The sequence below is a fragment of the Amphibalanus amphitrite genome, unplaced genomic scaffold (assembly GCF_019059575.1).
Source record: "Amphibalanus amphitrite isolate SeventyFive unplaced genomic scaffold, NRLGWU_Aamphi_draft 001130F_arrow, whole genome shotgun sequence".
NCBI classification, from domain to species: Eukaryota; Metazoa; Arthropoda; class Thecostraca; order Balanomorpha; family Balanidae; genus Amphibalanus; species Amphibalanus amphitrite.
The window spans coordinates 50,593-70,273 of NW_024882624.1; the positions used below are offsets into that span (position 1 = coordinate 50,593).

Sequence of the window (19,681 nt, forward strand, 5' to 3'; positions counted from 1 at the left end):
TACATTCAATAGGTCGTTGGAAAGCTAAAAGTGCAAAGTTCCTCATAATAGGTGACATAAAGTACATAGACTATGGTAAAATGGGCGGATGAGGAAAATGAGAAATATCTCAGGCTAAGGCGTGCTTTCAAGCAAAAGGCTGGAGAAAAGGGGACAAAAATTGAGCTCTATTAAACTACTATTTCAGTTTAAAAGCTCATTTCAAAGGTGGACTATTTCCTTTAATGTTTACAGCCCCTGAACAATAACCATTGCAAAGGTCACCGGGGTCCATTGAAACGGCCTGTGGCCCTGTTTCAACTGACCCTCAGAGAAGCGTTTCAATTGACCCCATCCGCTCCCGCCATCTCGCACGCGCCGTAAAGCACATGTCAAACGAGCTGGAGGGACGGCATCATGCTGAATGAAGGGCCAAATTAGGTGTTATTCCGGAGCCAGGAGTTCTTCTTTCAGCAAACAAAGGTATATGAGATATCACAAAATATTCATAAAAACGATTTCTCCCAAACGCCCCTCAAAAACACAAAAACAAGTGTCAAATCAAAATTCCCGTCCGTTTGCCGCCCAAACGCCGTTGACAAAGGAAGTGGTCGAGCGCGGATGCGCAGTGGTGTCGGCAACGCCATATGTTGCATGCTGTTGAAAATAAAGCCATGTTTCATCTGACCCCGTGTTTCAACTGGCCCCGCTCTCCCCTATCCGTATCCGCGCAGCAGCAAACTTTGAGTCGGTACTTATTATCTACCTGTATTTGTTCAGCGTTCCCAGCAAACAGACAAATCCAAAACAACCAACTCGCTGTCCACTGAAGCAGGTACAGTTTTGTTCGTAAAAGTGCCGTATACGGAACCATTATAGCTGACATTTGACAATTATGCATCAGTAGCTGGTACGCCTCTGGCACAAGGCTGGATTCCCCAGAGTCAAACGGCTTTCATGTAAGAGAAACATACGGTAGACACATCATACCTCGCTTTAGTACAATTTTGACCAGCTGAATCAAAAGACTACCTAAACTAGTGGTCAGAAAAGATACATACAGCATATGACCGTCAACGCACTGGTTTACGCGAGCCTATGCCACACAATGCAATCGTAAATAAAGCATGGTTTAGTCACAACACATCCAGGTACCTAAGTCATCTATTATGGTTCATAAAGAGAACTAAATAAAGCCACGATATAAACAAAAGGAAAACAAAAGATCACATGTAAATATCTACTAGCCATGCGATGCAGATCATTCGTTAAATGTTCAAAGTCTCACTAAAGAGAATGCGCCATCGTTCGGACTCCGGAGTCATTACTACCAGAATCCTATTTACAACGCTGTCACATAGTCAGCACATGAGCCGAAGTTACAACAGGCAGCAGAATAACTCGCGTATTTACCGCTGCTCAGGCCAGGTCGATCTAATGTGTGGCAGGAAGCCATGAGACGTGATAGGGATGGGGGTGAAAGTTCGAACAACGAACAACCCTTCTATAGGAGAGGAAGGCACAGCAAAAGGTTGCTCAGGCCAGAATATAGCAGGGCGGGATGGAGCAGTGTAGGAAATATATGACAGGGTAGTGCAAGACGTGATGACAAGAGTGATGACAGTACCAGACCGACAATAAGAAAGGGAGGGACAGGATAGCATAAGTCGAGACACACACGGCTCTTGCCGTCGATACTTATAACAGTACCCTATAAGTAACAGTATCCTACGCAAAGTTTGGGGCAGGACTGATCCAACTCGCGGTACATTTAGTTTATAAAACTAGGCACGATGCTCGCTGGGTTTCATGTGGACGACACGCTCACATAAGATTCTGATTGAGATTCTTCGGATAATATATACCCATGTTAGATCACATTTCACAAGGCCACACACGGATTCCCGAAGTACAAACGTTAAAGCATTCACCTAACTGGCCACAGGCATTCTATAAAGACACATAAGCTTCGTGATTCCCACACGGGCCGTGAAATGCTACCCCGTTTACCCTTCTTTCCATCACACTACCGCTTCGCGGATTGACGCAGCTCGTCAATGTTTCGTCCCAGGCACGTCAAATATCATCATCCCTGCCTCCCCCACAAGCACACACGACAAACAAATATTCGGTGGTAGTCTATACCCCAATCATCACCCCTCCTTATCATCCACAGCTTGTTGGACGGAATCAGTCCATGTCTCCACAGCTGCCTCCACTGGCGCACTAACTCCCCTCATCGCCCTATCAGTACCTCCACTCCTAGCCGACATCCTTCGTAAACATCGTGCCGATACAGCCCGGGGAGGCTTGCTTCGCCCCGTCCAACCATCCCCCGTTAGACTCAAGTCGCTGGGTAGTCGCGAGTCTCCAGAGTTGAGTGTAAGGGAGCTGGGCAGGCCGGACCAGGCGGCTGGGTTTAGGGAGCCGCCGCCGGTGGTTAGGTAGAGCGTCTCGGCAGAGAGGGCGGTGAGGTCCTCGGTACTGGCGAGTGGGGCGGTGTCTGCAGCGCGGCTAGGTAGAGGGGGTGATATGGTACCGTTGTCGTTGTTACCGCCGCTGTGGGGGAGAGAGGAGAGGGGAGATGTCACATGCATTGTCGGAAGAAGGTAGATAACACAGACGCACTAGCGTCACTGGCAGATGGGGGATAACATTAGGGGAAATATAACTCGCAGCCAGTGTTGGTGAAGAAATGGCCTTGATGGGCGAAGGAATGTCGAACTTTAATATCCCAGTGCATCTTCGCCAAACGTGGAATTAGAGGTGCTTGGTACGTCCAATCATGCGATATTGCTAAACACGTTCAAAACTTCAAAATGTTCATAGAACAAAACATAATAAAGGAAAGAACCTGTGAAGCCTCTTCACTTATTCATCTTTTCCTTTGAGAGTCGTTCTGACAAGCAATGTCGTTCTCTTAGCTTAGCTTAGTCGTTCTCTTACCTGCCCCTAGGTGGCACGCTGAGCAGGCCGTATTATGGGCCGCGGTCCACTGTCCAGCATGGCGTCTGTATCATCCAGTCTGACGCCACGGGTCACAGGAGGTCAGGGAGGGCACACACGGTTAGAGGTCATGTCAGGTCACTCGGCGTCACACGGTTAGCGCGGACAGGGTAACGCTGTTAGGGATGCATGTCGCAAAATTCCGAGGGTTGGGGTCAACACGTCAAACCAGACAAAAAGCAGTAAAATTAGGTAGCTACGCGCAGGAAAGTCAGCAAATGCCGCCCTTGGGGCCTCATTATCTGATCAAATGACACACACAGAAAACTCACTCACAGATCTCTAAACTTTGTGACAGCTCCTTTTGGTAGTAAAACACAGCACAATGGGCACTTAAAAACCGATAACGAGTGGTTAGTTGATCCAATAAAACTCTACCATCCTCCTAAAAAGTGGCGTCATTTTCACACGGTAGTTAGTAAAGTCGCATTCAGCGGGCCTATTCTATCACGCACGCCAGCAGGAACAGCTTGGCAGATTTCGAGAGACAGCAGTCGGCATGAAGTCTCACCAAGGCTCTCTGACTGATGTTCTCACAGGGGAGAAGTATGTGCTAACTCACCCGGCGACCTCGTCCAGACTCTGAGACACCAGCCGGTCCTCCTCTTGTGAGAGCAGCTGGGAGGGACGGCTCGGGTAGCAGGTGGTGAGGTTACCCGCCTCCAGACACTGCCGGGAGGACAGAGAACAGTGTGAATTACAAAATTGGGGGGACATAGAGAAACACAGGTGGAGAGTCTGACTCTTCAGACACTTGGAAGAACAGAGAAGAATTACAACACTGGAGCGAGCACAAAGAAAAAAGGAAGAAAAACCCGAATCTAGACAGAGTCGAGAGAATAGGGCACTAACAAAGTTCTAACAAAGCACTAACTTACAAAGCATTCGACTCAGGTCGTCTGCATGCACTATGGAAAATGAGAAACTGGTCATTCGATCAGCAGGCAACCTCATGGCCCCATCTAATCTATTTCGATCAGAGGCTTTAGAAATACAGACAAAACAAATTACAATCAGGAGAACGATCCGTTCTCGTTTTAGCTGTTATAAAAAAATGAAATCTAATCGATGTTGTTTGTGATTTAATTGAACGAGTCGGTTCACTATTTTTGTTTCATTTTTTCACGTTCATCAACTTCATGAAGTGTACATCAATGCATCAAACCAAGCATCAGTCCATGGAAAATATCGCCTGACTGAGAGATGTATATCAAGGAATGCGTGCAGTTTCCATTCCGCGAAAATCAAGGACAGCATGCATCGACATGGCGGGATTGAGGTGATTTCCAGACCACACAGGTTAATTATGGAAAATTAACAAATTTATCGAGTTAAAAGAGAAAATTTCACAGTAAACTTTCGGAATGTCACGTAAATGCAATAAGTGAATCTAATGAAGCAGCTTGCCAATCGACATAAAATGACATGACATCAAAATCTACCTCGCTTCATAATGCCTTCATTGCCATCTTATATTTCTCCTTCAGCCATGCCTCATTTCTCCCAGCTACAGAGCTACAAGACACAAAGCCAACCCAAGCTGCGAATGAATCGGCGACTCCAACCAACTCCACATCAGCCATACACGGCGACTGTGGTAGCGGAGACATTATCGACGCTCTCTACGTTCTCGGCTACTCTGCCCGCGCTCTGCCCGACGGCAGGTTAGTTGCTCTCGATGGCGACGTGGCGCTCTCTCCAAAGGAAGTTCTCTCTCAAACTGAGCTATGTGGTGATCGGAGCAAGCTATGGAGAACGAAGAATGACCGACCGTTGCTAAGATATCGTCTGTATAGAGATAGCCACCGGCCATCGCGTCGCTATCGATCGCTTTGAGGGGTTGGATTGAACACACCTGTCTACAAGCTGTAAGGTTGCCTGATGGGGATTGTCGAGAGAAAAATAGCGACGAGGAGCCCACGCTTTGCGTGGGTAACGTCACTGGCTGTTGGTCATACGTGGGCCAAGCGACAACGGGGACACGACAACCCCTCTCACTAGAGGCAGGAAGATGCGGCTTAGCGGCTGCAACACACCACTTGGGCCACGTGCTAGGACTACAGAACCAGCATCAACGACCCGACCGTCACCAGGTGCTTCGACTGCGACACGAACACAGCCCATTACGTCGAGTGGGGGATGGAGGCCACCGGCAAACGAGACAATGCCGGGAGAGGAGACTTGCCGCATCGCCGCCACCGGCACCTTATGACTTTCTTTCTGTGATGCAGCTACGAGGAGCAGCGTTTGCTGATGAGGATCAGAGACCGGTGTTGGTAGCGAAAGACGGTCGAAACCAACATCTACTTGATTATCATGTACTAGCCGGTCTACGTCAGTCTCATATGGATTTGTATACAGTCAACAAGCTATACGGATGTCAGCTAAGGCAGCGGAAGACCTGCGCAGCTGTTGGTCGACCTACAATACGCTGTCGTAATTTTGGATATCTAACAGCTGATTGTCGATGCCGCTGTCCGCCTGAATATAGTGGGTCGATATGTGAGCATCGCAATAACGATGCTCCGTCCTTGCCTCATAGCACGCTGGTTGAAGTGAACATCCCTCAAACAGTGGAACTAAGCGACCGTGGCCTGAACGCAGACCCCGTACCAGGAGCACGTCTCGACTTTCAGTACGTCCAATTCGTCACAATCACTGCCATCGCGCCGTCTGATTCTGATAGAGTATCCGTCAGCATCCGCATCCATCCGTCCGCATTCCGCCCGCTAGCCGTCGATCCTCGCGGTGTTGCCTCACTGATTGCCAACCTCCCAAACGAGCACGAACTATTTCTTCTTCTATGGGATGGCAGTCAACACACCGGTCTACGAGCTGAATTTTTAGTTCTTTATGCAGAAACGAGTCGAGAGGTCCCGTGCTGAGGGGACGTTCGAGTCGTCTGGATTTGACCATCAGTTCAGGATTTGGAAGGCTCTTTAGAGACCCAAATGCTACGGTCGTGCTCTTAGAAGCGATCACAATGAAGGTGGAGTTTTCGCCACGACCAGAGAAGACGTTGGTCTTGCGGGAAACGGCTCCAGCCGGACAGACGGCAGAATCTGGGGAGGAGGAAGAAAAGGAGGAGGAAAGGAAGAGGAAAAGGGAGTGGAAGAGGACGAAGGAGGCGAAAATGTAGGAGATGAGGTAGAAGAGGAGGGCAAAAAGCAAGACGAGGAGGGAGAGACAGAAAAATACGAAGATACAAAGGAGGAGGAGAAAGACCAAGAAGAAAAGGAAGACGAGACAGAAAAAGAAATAGATGAGGATAGAGTGAACGAAAAAGAGGAGGACCATACACAAGAAGATGAGATGATGCCGGACGGGAAGGCAGAGAAGCTGGCCGTCAACTACGGCCGCCGGTTGGAGCCCGGGGGAGAAACTGGTGGTGGCCGTGGGTGGAATGACCTTGGCTGCTGGTGGCGTTGCTTTGTTTTGTTTTTGCTAATTTTGTCTTTGGGGAGAACCGCCGGTCAGAACAGAGACGCTGAAACTTTGATTGACTGAACAGAGGTGCTGAGAAGACGGGTCGGAAAGACATGTCGAGACAAAACACCGGCACTAGAGACGCTGATACGCCCGAGACTAGCCCTTGAGGGACACTGATATCAGGCAAACTCCGAAGCGACATTGCAAAATTAGAAGCAAAACAGCATCAAACAGATTGGTGGCCTGGGAGCTGACGGTTCCCAAAGACCGACAGAAGTCGGTCCCCGAAGACATAACTTCCAACAGGAATCCTAATGGAAAGTGCAACGACGCGAATCGTGCTGTCTGATCACCAAGGACACAGAGAGGTAAAAAACGTCCGAAGACCACGCCATCTGCAAAGCCGCCACTTGCAACAGGCAAAACGATGTTGCGTCACATTAACCGAAACCGAAGCGTTACGAGAGCAATACTCAGAAATGCACGCAAACCGCACATATCTCATGCCCTGCTGCGATATTAACATCGCCACATGAGAGTATCAGATAAATGTCTTAAAAAAATTGAAAGACATTTTTCGGACACATCGGACAGGCCAGACCGAGCATATTTTTTTCTTCAAAATCGTTACGAGTGTGAGTTCCGGAGGTTGTTTTCGGGACGGCTGCTCTGTCACATGTCAAGTGCGATGGCACGAGCAGCCAGTTTGTTGTCCGTCCACCCATCTTGTTAATCCCGAAAACGACTAAACACGTCAGCCTGACGCCACCCAATACCTGTGTGTTATTTTCTCCTTTCTCCGTACCTGCGTGCGGAAGTTGTTCCGCATCCTCCGGCGTTTCCTGGCACCGGGACAGAGCCAGCAGTCCCGACACCGTCCGCGGCGGTACAGGTAGGCCGTCCACAGCGCGGCGGCGGCCACCAGGAGAGGCACGCCGGCCGCCAGGAGGGCCCTGTAGAGGCGGACCTCGGACTGATGGCGGAGACGCCGCTCCGAGTCTGAGCCGGGGGCGGGGCGCCGACGCCGGTGTAGTGGTAGTGGAACACGCTGCCGTAGAGCGTCAGTGCCAGCCCGATGAGGGTGCAGATGGTGGCTGCCACCGCTGGAAGGGGAGGTGAAGACGTGGTTATAGTGGGCACTCTGGGGGAGCATGGTGAAATGGGAAAACAGGGAACACACTGCATGCCATGACACTTAATGAACAGAATGCTATGGAGAATGGGCAGAAACAAATACCATTTAACTTCATCTGTCAGCCCATCAATCATTAACTATTGCCTATTGGTCAGTTGCTGCATTGTTGGGCATGGCTTATACATCAAGCAAAAATATGTCTCCTGCTCAACCTGACCCATCTCAGGTCAACTGGACTCTTTCTAGGTTTTCTGTCCCCTCCAGGCCACCGTCCCAGACTGCTCGCAGGTCACCCAGGTTCTCCCAAAGATTGAACAGCCCCTTCATAACCTCTCATTTAGTCACCACACCTCATCCTCCAACCAGTTCACTTCATAGACCTGCCAGTGTGTCCATCACACAGCACACTCACCAATAGTCAATGTACAGCATCGCCGCCGGCCATGCCTGTCCTGACTGATGCTGTCCAGGTAACCACCACGCTCCGAGCCACCAGCTATGGTAGTCGGGTTGTACACCGTCTCTGGCTGCATGGTGACGTCACTGGCCACACAATGACATCACAAAATGATGATCACTGACCACCGACCTGGGGACAGAGTGTGAGAGTTATGGCATGACAGGGATGGTCTGTGGTTAGCGGGAGCAGAAGCAGGCAGGGCAACTAAGTCAGTGGGTCTGGGACCTGGGTCCCACCCACCAGAATGCAGACACATTTCTGGCTTTGACTGACAAGCTCTGCTCCAATCAAATTTGATGTCTCAATCTTGATGACCTCAAGCTACACTGGACTCTGGAGTCAAGCTAAAAGATTCTGAGACAACTTGCCAAAATTCTGATTTATTTACCACAAACGGCATGGCCGTTACTTCAAAACATATTTACAGATGTGAATGACAAACACAAAATTATAAAACCAAACCTGCAAATTTGAATTCGACAATTGATTTAAATTTGATAATTGATTGAACTTGATAAAAATTGATTGAAATTGATTGATTGAAATCAATTCCACGCATTGACATACCAATTATTTACCCAGTCCGAGTCCGTTGATTATTCCGTATCCACACGCTTGAATCGATTCAATGCCTCGGAATTGACTTCCTACCGTCTGTCAAAAACCGTCGGGCCCCAATGTGAATTGATTCATATTACGAATTGGGCAAATTGACTTGTTTCGACTTTTTTGACTTGTGAAAGCGCAAGTTGCGACATACATGCAGCGCCTGCGACAAAATGTGTATGAAAGGAATGCTGTTCGATTGCTAGTCTTAAAAGAAGCTGGGTCAAGCAGACTGTAGTTGCCTAGCAACACGCCAGATTAAGCAAGAGTTCCGACCAGTTGCCTAGCATTTTGCGGGAGATTTTCACATGGTTTTTCTGATAGAACAAAATCATTTTCGGCGATGGAGCATGTCAATGTGCGTTTGGGTCGGTGTTGCATTTTCGATTTTCCGTGTTGGTACAGAATTTTCAACTTAATTGAATGTACACAAACTTACTCAGATTCGTAGTAGTAGGCAATCGACCGGCAATTGCTTCCATTCTGTTGAGGCTGTTTGTTTGTAGATATAATTTTATATAGGCAATACAGATTCATTGATAAGTCAGGCCAAGGTCAAGGTTTGGAAAAAGACTTAGGAAGGAATTTGGTAAAATGATTTGCACATACAAATACACTTGCAATTGCTATTGCAATAGGGAGCTTGGAGAATGTGTAAGCAGATTTCTCATGCAATATGTTTGCTTACTTCAGATGGATCCTAACAAACGGCAAGGAAATGTCCAGAAGAGCAGTTTTTTGCTTACATTGACAGCTTGAATGATGTTGTTCTATTCTAAATAATATGATTTGTGTCTCCATTTCAGCCTTCAGGATAAATTCATCCATTGGTTCTGCTGTGGACATGGAGAGTGGAGCCGACAATAAACCTCAGCCGACTGATTCAACAGCTGGGGAGCCCCCTCGGCAAGACGCAGCTAATCCTAGCGCAGTGATGCTGGAATCAGTCAACAATGGGGCCTCAGGACCTGGTGGTATAGCCAAACCAACTGAGACTTCTGGTGGTGGGACTGCATCAGCTGCTATGAGTGGATCTGATCCGACTCTTGGCGTCACTGAGCGTAAGTCTGATAGGGGAACTGAGGCCACTCCTAGCCATAGGGCCGAGCCTTCCACCCTAGACTCTGAGTCTACAGACTGTGGTGCTACCAAGTCAACATCTGGTGATGGCTCAGATCCCGCGATTGGCGACAAGCCGGGCGGGTTTGAGCTGTGGCACGGTCGCCTGCGCTCAGCACGTCTCGTCGTCGCCCCAATGGTTGATCAGAGCGAGGCCGCCTGGCGTATGCTCAGCAGGAAGTACGGTGAGTGAGTGGCAATAATGTCAAAGTCTGTTCAGAGCTTTGGAACTCGATATTGCATGACTTCAGCCCCTTTTGTTCTTCTCTAATCGTGTTTCTACATAATATTCTGGCCCCCATCTGTGAAACCTGCCATCATATGTATTGTTTCGTTTTTATTCACGAAGCCGTGAAAATGACGATGCCCCCACCCCCTGTCCGCTCTCCTCAGGTGCCGAGCTGTGCTACACGCCCATGTACCACGTTAACATGTTTGTGAAGGACGTCAAGTACCGCCGGGAGTGTCTGACTACGTACCCCGAGGACCGGCCGCTCATCATACAGGTTAGACCGGGACCGGACAATGTAGGAAATGAGGCCCTTTGCTGGTCTCAGTCGGGTCCAAACGATTTGGCTCTCCTTTACAAATATATTCTCCAGCACCTAAAATCTCTTAAATTTCCAGCCTGTGTGATAATGGCCATTATTACGCCTAAAAGATGCAGTTATAGCATTGAGAGAACACAATTTATCAACTGTCACATATTTTAGTAGGCCAAACATGATTTTCCTGTTGAATGTACTAAAAGCTGGCTGATTCTCCGGACAAATTTTATTCTCCGGGACCAGGACCAAAATTCACAATTCCAACATTGGAACCGGACGTTGCGGCTCCGTCTTCTGTGGGACGGGATTATAGAACGCTTGAGCTAATATGGCAAAGGATGCAAGCCAGTTTGGGATGGTGATGACGATTTATGGTGGCATGGCGCATCGGCCACCACGCTTTGTGAACTGGATATATGTTAATCAAGGAAAATGTTTGGCCATTGATCAGTGATTTAGTCTCGACAAAATCACGCATCCAGAGAATATTATGCACGACAGCAGTCGATTGGAGCGAAGCAACAAGTCATCTGGTGGCCCATTACTGATAAACACTGCGAGTCTTTGGTATTATGGTTAGTTAGTACGTGGGATAGCTCATCCGTTTTTTTTTCAACAGTTTACTTTTAAAGACGTAATGATTCCCGACTGACGATAGAACCATCTCACCTTACAACTTATGACCATCAGTGATCACTGATCAGTGATGACTTTTGTTCCCCTTCCCTTACAGTTTTGTGCCAACAACCCTGCCACACTGCTGGAGGCGGCCCGGTACTGCGAGGGAGGCCAGTTTGACGCGCTGGATATCAACCTGGGCTGTCCGCAGTCGATCGCCCGGCGTGGACACTACGGCGCCTTCCTGCAGGATGAGTGGGAGCTTATCAGTCAACTCGGTGAGTTTGTTGGGGGCTCATCAGTCAACTGGGTGAGTTGGGGAGCTCGTTAACTTGGTACGAGTGATAATCAGTCATGCCGGTGTGCTAGGGAACTTCGGTCCGCTCGTTGAGTTAGGGGAGAAAACTGGGTGAACTAGGGGAGATCATCTGTCGACTCCGTGAGTTGGGAGAGAAAACTTTAGTGGATGATAAGTCATCGTGGTGATCAGGGTTAATCGTGGGGAATTGGGTGATCACTAGTCAATTCGGTGAGTTTTGAGAGCACCTCAGTCTACTAGGTCGTGTGTCTGTGTGTCTGCCAGCTTATCGCTTGACTTGCTTTATCGTCAAATCGAGGTACTTGGGACACGTTTCTGTCTGTTATTTTAGATGTTAATGAAGTGCGACTGTCTTGCCCATGATTTGTGCCATAAACATAGGTAGGTATCTGACATGCATTCCATTCTTGCCATGTGACCCGGTCCGACTGTTTCTGTTTCCAGTGAAAGTGGTTCACGAACAGTCCCGGCTGCCGGTCACCTGTAAGATCCGCATTTTCCCCGAACTGGAGAAGACTATCAGGTGAGTCCCTCCGACAGTCGCGCTAAGTAAAGCTAGTAGTTACGCTCTGCCAGTTGGTTCTATTCGATATATTTGCATTTGGCCAGCCGACTGCGGTACGTATCGTGGATCGGATTGTGCTGTCAGGTATGCTGTACCCTGGAATGTCTTGTGCTAGGTCATCTGGTAGGATGGCACCTTATAATTGTTTGACGACGTCACTACTACGGATACCCCGTAATATTGTGGTCCGCGATATGTACCCTATTTAGTGAGTAGTGACAAAACGGATATTACAGTGATGCTCTTACACGATAATGCGGTGTCATCAGCATCCGTTTTTATTTATTATATCATCTCTGATAGTATCTCGGTGTGTCCCGTGCTATTTTTCCATTAACTAAAACAGTGCCTTGACATATCCCGCTGTATTTCACCAGGTACGCCCGTATGCTGGAGTCTGCCGGGTGCCAGCTGCTGACCGTCCACGGCCGGACTCGGGAGATGAAGGGACCGCTGACGGGACTGGCCGACTGGGACGCCATCAAGGCTGTCAGGTGAGTGCCTGGGGCGCCATTAAAACAGTTAGGTGAGATGGTACTTGGATGGCTTACTCAATTGCTCATGCTCATACACATACCCTGATCATACGAACTCGCTTTTGAATGAACCGTCGTACTCTTTTCTTTTCCGTCTTATTTGAATGAATCGTCTGTGATGCTCGGTACTCTAATCCACCGACCAACAACTGACTGTGCGATGTTCATATATGGTGTTGCAGACTGCAGTATGATGCATCGTATTTGTATTTACGTCAGCAGACACTCTACAACAGGGTGGCTATTACGTGTCAATATGACCTTCCTTGGTGTGCACTGTGCACTTAAAAATGCATTTCCCACCCTATGGTCCAGTTACGCTTATTCTGACCACCCAACCCCATAAGTGTACGATGTTTTTGTTTGCATACTCTAACCTATTCTGGCATTTAACCCTGACAATAACCCTTCTCTCCCAACAGAGAAGCAGTCAGCATCCCCGTGTTCGCCAACGGTAACATCCAGTACCTCTCTGACGTACACCGCTGCCTCGAACATACAGGCGTCCAGGGGGTGATGACTGCCGAAGGAAACCTCCATAACCCAGCTCTGTTCGCCGGGCTTCATCCACCTGTGTGGGAGGTGGCTGAGGAGTATCTCCAGCTGGCCAGACGGTACCCGTGTCCTCTCAGCTATGCGAGGGGACATGTGTTTAAGATACTGCACTACTGGTGAGGAGGATGGGGCGATGGGAGAGGATTGGGGAGGGGAGTGGCTTCGAAAGAGTGGGGAAGTAGGAGAAATTAAAAATAAATTTGGAAATATTTTGCTATTGCACATTCACCCGGGTACTCATTTTTGTGTTTTGTGTTCAAAAACTGACCGGTGGGTGCACTTTACTCTCTTTAGACCGAGTGTTTCTTGATGTATTCCGTTACGTTTGTTACCAGTTGGGATTGTTTTGTTTTCCCTTCTCTGTTCCACGAATTTTGATCCCACCAGTTTGGCATATGTTATGCTTGTCATTGATAACCGTTTAATAGATCTCAGGCAGCTTTTACCAAATTATCAGGGAACTCAGATTTGTTTTTCAATAGAAAACACAATTCTAAAGAATAGTGTTTTAACTATTGACAACAAACCTTCGGTTACTTTTAAAACTACCGTGCACGTTAAGTCGTGCTCCATCACCAATCGTTCGCTCTTTTTGATCGATGTCTGTCTGCCGTGTTCTCTAATCACCTTACCCCCTCCCCCAGCCTCCTGATGCCGTCCAACCACGACGTGCGTCAGCTGACCGCGCGCGCCTCTCGTCTGGAGCAGCTGGAAGAGGCCGTCGAACTGCTCAGACAGAGGTACAGTCACCTCACAGAGCCCGGCGCGGCCGAGTGGCGGCCGGCGCCCGACGATCCGCCCGTGCTGACCCGCCTGCCGCTGTCGCCGCTGTTCTGTCAGCCGCACGAGAGGGAGCCCATTGAGGACCACCTGAAGAAAATGCAGGTACGGCCTGGGACTTCGTTGGAGAGTGGAAAGAGTAGAATGGCGGCTTGTGCTTGACGGGTTATATGAAAGTTTGTGGTTGAATTTAGTCGAATTACGAAGATGTTTCGTGTTTGTAACTCCAGCTGCTAATGAGGCTTAAGCTTTTGGCAGGGATGCGGAGCCGTGGAAATTTGAGACAGCTTCGGCTCCGGCTCCGGCTTCGGAGAAATAAAATCGGCTCCGGCTCCGGCTCTGGCTCCGGGTGAAATGTCATGGCGGCTCCGTCTCCGGCTCCGACTCCGGGCAAAATGTGCCGGCTCCGGCTCCGGCTCCGCACGCCTGGCTTTTGGCCATTTGCTCAATGATACGGTTTATTTTCTTGTTTGTTTTATTGCTGTGTATCGTTTTCGCTTTATCGATAGATTTATCAGCCTCCGTTAATATTGGATTAGACGTTTTACTGAAAAATGCTCTATACGTCCACCGTCTGCCCCGCGCTATTGATTTGCAGTCTCGTTTGGTTCTGTGTATAGACTTTACCAGGCCTTTTCGGTTCTGTTCTCTACCATCAGGCTAATGCCGACAAACAGCGTCGTGAGCAGCAGGAGCAGAAAGAGCGGAAAGAGCAGCGGGAGGAGGAGGGTGACGACACCCCGGCCCGACCACCGGCGCGCGCGCAGGACCCCAGCGCGCTCAGCAAGCGCAAACTGAAGAAATTGGCGCGAGGGGCCAAAGTTGGCGCCAACCGCGCCATCATGGAGCGGTGTAGTCTGTGCTGCAACCCACGGGTAGGTGTGAGAGGGGGTGAGTGGGGAGAAGGAAGGCTGTGGGATAGACGTGTTTGTTGTGGGAGCCAGTTTGGATGTTCGATTTACCTGCTTGACGTTTAGAGATTGATCGATTTTTAGCTTAGCTGCGCTGCAGAGGTTGACGTTAGTCGAAACTTGCTAATGGTAGTCTTAATTATTTTTTCTTCGTTACCCCACCATTGGCGCTATATGACCCTCTTTTCCCATAGTTGATAGTTGATATCGCATGAGACTTCGTTATCCCCTTAACGACCTCATGCTATATTTGGTTATCCGTCATCGACATAAATGTGACTCTTCTTCATCCATTTAGTGGTTATGCTGCCCTTTATTTCCCCGTCAAAGGCCCCGTGTGATCTTCCTTTCCCTGATAGGAGACTCCATAGATGTTTCGCTTCTCACTTAGTGACCGCTCTCCTCCTTACATCCCCAGGGTCTTCGCTGCGAGTTTCTGCTCTGCCGCCTCCACTGTCGGGACAAATGTTACGAACATAACCTGGACTGTCCCGGTCACCGGATTCTGGTCAAGACCAAGCGACAGAACGCCAGGGATTGGCATGATCGGCAGAGAAGGCTGAAGGAGGTTGAAGAAGATGGGGAGAGTGCAGGTGGGAAAGAGGGTGTGGGGAATGGGATGGGTACTTCAAATGGAGAGGAGGTTGGGAAGATGGAAGTGCCCAATGGAGAGAAAGCTGTGGAGGTAGACTCATCCAAAAGAGGGGAGGTAGTTAAAATGGACTCGTCCAAAGGAGGGGAGGAAGTGGAAATGGACTCGACTAACGGGGTTGGGTCGACTGGTTCTGGTGAAACAGCTGTAAACTCCGCCGCCCCCGCCGCAGTCAGCTGATAGGTGACGATAGGTGACCTAACTGGTGACCTTGATTGGTGACCTTGGTTGGTGACGGCCATGTTGACCTCAACTGGTGACCTCTGGAGATCGAGTACCTTGTATCGGGTCTGGAATCGGTCACATTGTTGGATGGGAGGAGAGGCAGCAGCTGATGTGTTTTGAAGCCTGTGGTGGGTGTCACATATTGATATGCAATCAGTCTGAAGTTCAAGTGTGCAGATGTTCCGGTTAGGGAATGCTTGACTGAAGGTGAACTTTGGTTTTGACGTTGACTGACATTGTCTAAAGCTAAGTTTTAGCATTCAGTGCTCAGTGGGACGGAGGCTAAAAAAAAATCCGCGATCAATGACTCAGGGTTATGGGTAGGAAGTGCGGTTTAGGATGAGCTGAGTCAGTCTTGTGAATCTGAGACTGTCGTGAGTCCGAGTTTGTCGAGAGGACCTAATCAATCCAAACTGAGTCAGTTGGCGCCTGAGTCTGGCTATGATTGTTGGTGTGGGCTGAACATGTGACTCTGAGACGATGGGAAGGGACGTTTGCCTGAATTCAGTCAATATGGGTGCGAAACGCGAGTGTTTTCGAGTCTTGTTGGATGTCTTGTTTTCCGAGGTGTAGTGCGTTTGTCTAGGAGTGGGTCTGATTCTGAATGATCAGATATGATCTGAGTCTCCGTCAGTCGTGAGGATGGATGTGTTAGAGTGAGAGACGGGTCCTCACCGCCGTGGGTTTCATCACTCGCTGTTACGTGCCGTTTGCTCAGTATTGTTCTGCTCAGAAAATGAATACGGCCCGCGCCAGTGTTGTGACTTTTGGCTCTGCAATGATGGTTCTGCTGTTTTGTTTTTAAGCGATCTTTTTTATTGAACAGACAATAAAAATGTGATTATGAATTGATATCGACTGGTAAGCCTTGTCCGTCAGCATTTTGCCACATCTAGCTCACTGCGTTCCATACAGAGTCTGTTTAGTCTATGTATTTTGATAGCCTATTCCAGTCCTCCCCTTCCAAAGCTCATCCCCCGTCTCCCTACCCCCGTCTCCTTTCCCCTGTCCATCTCTTGCTTCATAGTTCTTCCCAGCAGACTCCACTGGGGGCAGTCCTGTATTCAAAGGCAGCTGACAACCCGTAGCATCGATACAACCGACATAGACCTCCCATACCCGGGTCAGTTTTCACCTAGGCTCCCGACAGGCTGATGGAAATACTGTAGAGCAGCACCGACTGAACACTGGGTGGCTATGGGTCTGTTCCAGTCGCGCTTCCTAACACCTCTAAACTCCTCCAAGAGCAAGATAGAGGAGGTTGGAACAGGGCCCTCCTTGGCTTTGTAGGGGCTAGAGCTGCCACTGGAACAGGAAAGTAATCTAGGAGGAGTTTAGAGGTGGAAGTGCGACTGGAACAGACACATTGTTAGTACATGGAGCCAGTGACAAGGAAAGGGGGAAGGGGGAACAGGTTAGTTGGTCCGTGAGCAGTGGACGGTGACGGGGCGATCTCCGATGATCTACCGATCAATCTATGACAGCATGATCTTATGGTTTACACACCGAACGGTTATCAGATACATGACATCAAAGAGTGGTGGTACAGTGATCTAGACAGCCCGTATAGTTGTACATACAGCGACACTGCTTAGGCGAACGGCAGGGCAGTGTTAGCCCAGTGATTGTCTCACATACAAGTATAGCACAGACGCGATGTGCGTTTTTATATGAATACACAGGTCCCGTGACTAGTATCGACACCACAGATATGTACATCTGCAAAGCTCGTTCTGACTTCTTTGTGGGCCTCGATGAAAAGGCCAACTGTCCTTCCCTGGCCACCATTCAAGTCACGTTCACACCCAGACACTGCCCTCAGTTCTGTCCCGTTTACATCACACTTCGTCGTCACTCTCGCTTAGCTCTTCCAGTTTAGCCATACCCACATCGGTCACCGGGCTATCACTCGATAGTTCTGAATCGTTCACATCAGCTTCGGTCGGTACCGAAGCCTGACGTCATGTCCTTACACTTCCCAACGCTGAACTACCATCACTGAACCATACTTTAGACGGTCGCCCTTCGGTGGAGGGTGCCTCTACACTAGCGCCGCTACCGGCCAGCGGCACAACTAACGCTTCACTTCCCGCCGCTAGGTGTCCTCTTCTGCGCGCCCGCACTTTCTGCATGTAATCCGCCACTGCGTTTTGCGCTGACAGTGGCCTCGTCTCATCCCGAACACGATCACCGCAATCCTCAGTATCTGACGCACACTCAACGCGGCGCACTTGCGTCACTTCTACAAAAGTGACGCGTTTAGCTTTCCGAGGTTCCTCGGGAACCGGTGAGGGTTGCCGTCGTCTCATCCCCGCCCCCATTCCCCCCACAGTGCGAGTGATGTGTGGTGAGCCAATCGGCGCAGGCGCTGGCGTGGGCTCGAACTGCGTCACCGGTGTTACACGGAATCGACCCTCGTCGGTTGACGGAGCGCCCAAATCCACAGTGAGGTCAAGCTCTCGTGGTCGCGAAGTTCGAGTGGCTGGTACTGGAGCACTGTAAGGTCTCTGAGAAGCCACTGTAACTATGTTGGCCATTAGAAGCGAAGGTTTAGCCTCGGTGGGCGATTCTTCCTTCTTTTCCGCTTCTGGTTCTGATGAGACGTCATTTTTAGGGGAGGTAGCCTCCGGTGAGCGGTCCTTTTTGCTTTCCGGTTGTGCAGGAGAATCGGCTTTCGTCGCTGGCTGTTTGAGCCACTGTGAGCCATTGGTCACAGCCGGTCTCACGTTCCCATTAGCAACTGGTGTTATAGCTTCAACCTTAGCACAAGTACGCACGGCAGCCGCACTACCACCTTCTTCAGTACCCTCACTATCAGAGTCGGGTAGCTGAGTGCGCGTATCGTTATACTTCTGTAGCGTGTCTAGCGTGTCCTTCAACCCAGAGGCCGTCCGTAGAGGCGGCAGGGCCGGTAGGGATCCCTCCGCTCTTGCCAGAGGTACTGACCCTGATACCGTCACCACACACTCAGCCGGGTGAGGTCCACTGACGCCGTTTTGTTTCTCGGAGTGACCGATAGGCGGCGCGGGTGGCGCTCGACCCGGACGAACTCTACGCCGTCGGGTGAGGTCTGTAGGAGCACAGCAGCCCCGGTGGCGCCACCTGCGATTGCTCTCTGCAGAAGGTGGGGCTGACTTGTGGGAAGAGTCAAGCTGGCGGATGTATTCGTATGTGGTAGCACCGCGAGCGGCTAGAAATGCGTGGAAGATAAGGAGATGAATCAGCAACACCGCAGCCACCAGAGCTAGAGTACCGAACAGACCTGCTCCTGCGGCGAAGAGCGCCTTCTCAACGGGTACACCAAACATGGCCAAGTGTGCGCCAGTCACCAAAGGTGAACCAGCTACTCCATTGTCACCATCGCCGTTACCACCGTCACCACTGTCACCAGGGGGCGGTGATTTCAGCAGAGACTCAGCGGCTCCAGTCTGAGAGAGCTGGGTGGTGTTGGCTACAGGTGTTGGTGCTTGCGTATCATTTCTCATCACCACTGTCTGTCCACTGGAGGTGAAACAAAGCGCTAGCGCTGCGGCGGCGAGGGTTAGCACTAGCAGCGATAGAGCAGCTGCACTTGCCACACACACTAAAAACCAGACGTAGTTTCTTCTCCCCACGCAGTGGTTCAGCCACTTGCAGTGATGATCGAACCGATCAACACACTTGTTACAAGCGGCACAGTGTTTGGTTCGCGATGAGGTGATGGTTACATTACAAAGATGACACCGACCGTTTTCAATCACATGCGCGTGTTGCTGTCGATCGAACTCGGGCACCGCGTGGCGCCCGGGACGAGAACGGAGTTCACCATCCGCGGGATCCACCAGAGTGGCTGCTGCGTGGCTGATGGCATGTACCAGCAGAAGAACTACACCCAGTAGGGCGGCGGGTATTTGTAGCGGAGCAGTCAGCGCTGGGACCAGCACACCAGCTGTGAAGGCAGCAGCGGCCAGGAGAAGTATCCATCCAGCTAGCTGTTGTCCGTGGAGCGGAGCTTGAAGACCGTGCTGTCGACGCCAGCGTCGGTATTCTGGAGCTAGCTGTTGACCGGGAGGAGGACCGCACGGACATCCTGTAGCCTCTGTTCTCCCAACCTCTGTCCTGGACTCCTCTGCTCTCTCTGACTCTGACTCCACCGCTTCAGGGCCCGCTGAAGGGGACATGACAGCCAATAGGCTAACAGCCGACCCGCTGACAGTTTATTGAATTCTTCCACTGTAGCGCGATCGATGTGACCATCT

At 50.0% G+C, this 19,681-nt stretch overlaps 3 protein-coding genes across 9 annotated transcripts; 1 reads left to right on the forward strand and 2 right to left on the reverse strand.

Annotated features, from left to right (window-relative positions):
- Nucleotides 1-727: 727 nt before the first annotated feature.
- LOC122370424 lies at nucleotides 728-8,849 on the reverse strand. 4 transcript variants are annotated; one of them, XM_043346042.1, is made up of 6 exons: nucleotides 8,588-8,849; nucleotides 7,962-8,138; nucleotides 7,220-7,517; nucleotides 3,548-3,654; nucleotides 2,926-3,004; nucleotides 728-2,538 (listed from the first exon to the last, which is right to left on the reverse strand). In XM_043346042.1, exons 2-5 carry the CDS (start codon nucleotides 7,979-7,981, stop codon nucleotides 2,932-2,934), a joined length of 498 nt encoding a protein of 165 aa, XP_043201977.1. In that variant the 5' UTR covers nucleotides 7,982-8,138; nucleotides 8,588-8,849; the 3' UTR covers nucleotides 728-2,538; nucleotides 2,926-2,931. The 4 variants fall into 4 exon arrangements, with proteins under 4 accessions (XP_043201977.1, XP_043201978.1, XP_043201976.1 ...); XM_043346043.1 differs by having other exon boundaries at nucleotides 8,577-8,796; XM_043346041.1 differs by lacking the exon at nucleotides 2,926-3,004 and having other exon boundaries at nucleotides 8,577-8,792.
- Nucleotides 8,850-8,966: 117 nt separating this feature from the next.
- Nucleotides 8,967-16,295, forward strand: LOC122370408 (tRNA-dihydrouridine(16/17) synthase [NAD(P)(+)]-like). Of its 4 annotated transcripts, none has more exons than XM_043345978.1 (10): nucleotides 8,967-8,983; nucleotides 9,422-9,919; nucleotides 10,128-10,240; nucleotides 11,016-11,178; nucleotides 11,664-11,742; nucleotides 12,162-12,278; nucleotides 12,743-12,991; nucleotides 13,520-13,760; nucleotides 14,315-14,530; nucleotides 14,985-16,295. In XM_043345978.1, exons 2-10 carry the CDS (start codon nucleotides 9,460-9,462, stop codon nucleotides 15,396-15,398), a joined length of 2,052 nt encoding a protein of 683 aa, XP_043201913.1. In that variant the 5' UTR covers nucleotides 8,967-8,983; nucleotides 9,422-9,459; the 3' UTR covers nucleotides 15,399-16,295. The 4 variants fall into 4 exon arrangements, with proteins under 4 accessions (XP_043201913.1, XP_043201915.1, XP_043201914.1 ...); XM_043345980.1 differs by having other exon boundaries at nucleotides 8,983-9,014; XM_043345979.1 differs by lacking the exon at nucleotides 8,967-8,983 and adding an exon at nucleotides 8,993-9,010.
- A 175-nt stretch (nucleotides 16,296-16,470) lies between these two features.
- LOC122370409 lies at nucleotides 16,471-19,603 on the reverse strand. Its single transcript, XM_043345982.1, has one exon. It carries the CDS (start codon nucleotides 19,601-19,603, stop codon nucleotides 17,405-17,407), a length of 2,199 nt encoding a protein of 732 aa, XP_043201917.1. The 3' UTR covers nucleotides 16,471-17,404.
- Between the last annotated feature and the right edge of the window lie 78 nt (nucleotides 19,604-19,681).

Bases quoted from the DNA above. Each gene is read 5' to 3' on its own strand.
- LOC122370409 (XM_043345982.1), bottom strand. From the start codon at position 19,603: ATGTCCCCTTCAGCGGGCCCTGAAGCGGTGGAGTCAGAGTCAGAGAGA.
- LOC122370424 (XM_043346041.1), bottom strand. From the start codon at position 7,981: ATGCTGTACATTGACTATTG. The intron at 7,518-7,961 runs GTGAGTGTGCTG...CTCCCCTTCCAG, and splicing joins ATGCTGTACATTGACTATTG to CGGTGGCAGCCACCATCTGC. The intron at 3,655-7,219 runs GTACGGAGAAAG...TCCTCCCGGCAG, and splicing joins GGAACAACTTCCGCACGCAG to TGTCTGGAGGCGGGTAACCT.
- LOC122370408 (XM_043345981.1), top strand. From the start codon at position 9,400: ATGATTTGTGTCTCCATTTCAGCCTTCAGGATAAATTCATCCATTGGT. The intron at 11,179-11,663 runs GTGAGTTTGTTG...TTCTGTTTCCAG, and splicing joins GGAGCTTATCAGTCAACTCG to TGAAAGTGGTTCACGAACAG. The intron at 12,279-12,742 runs GTGAGTGCCTGG...CTCTCCCAACAG, and splicing joins GACGCCATCAAGGCTGTCAG to AGAAGCAGTCAGCATCCCCG.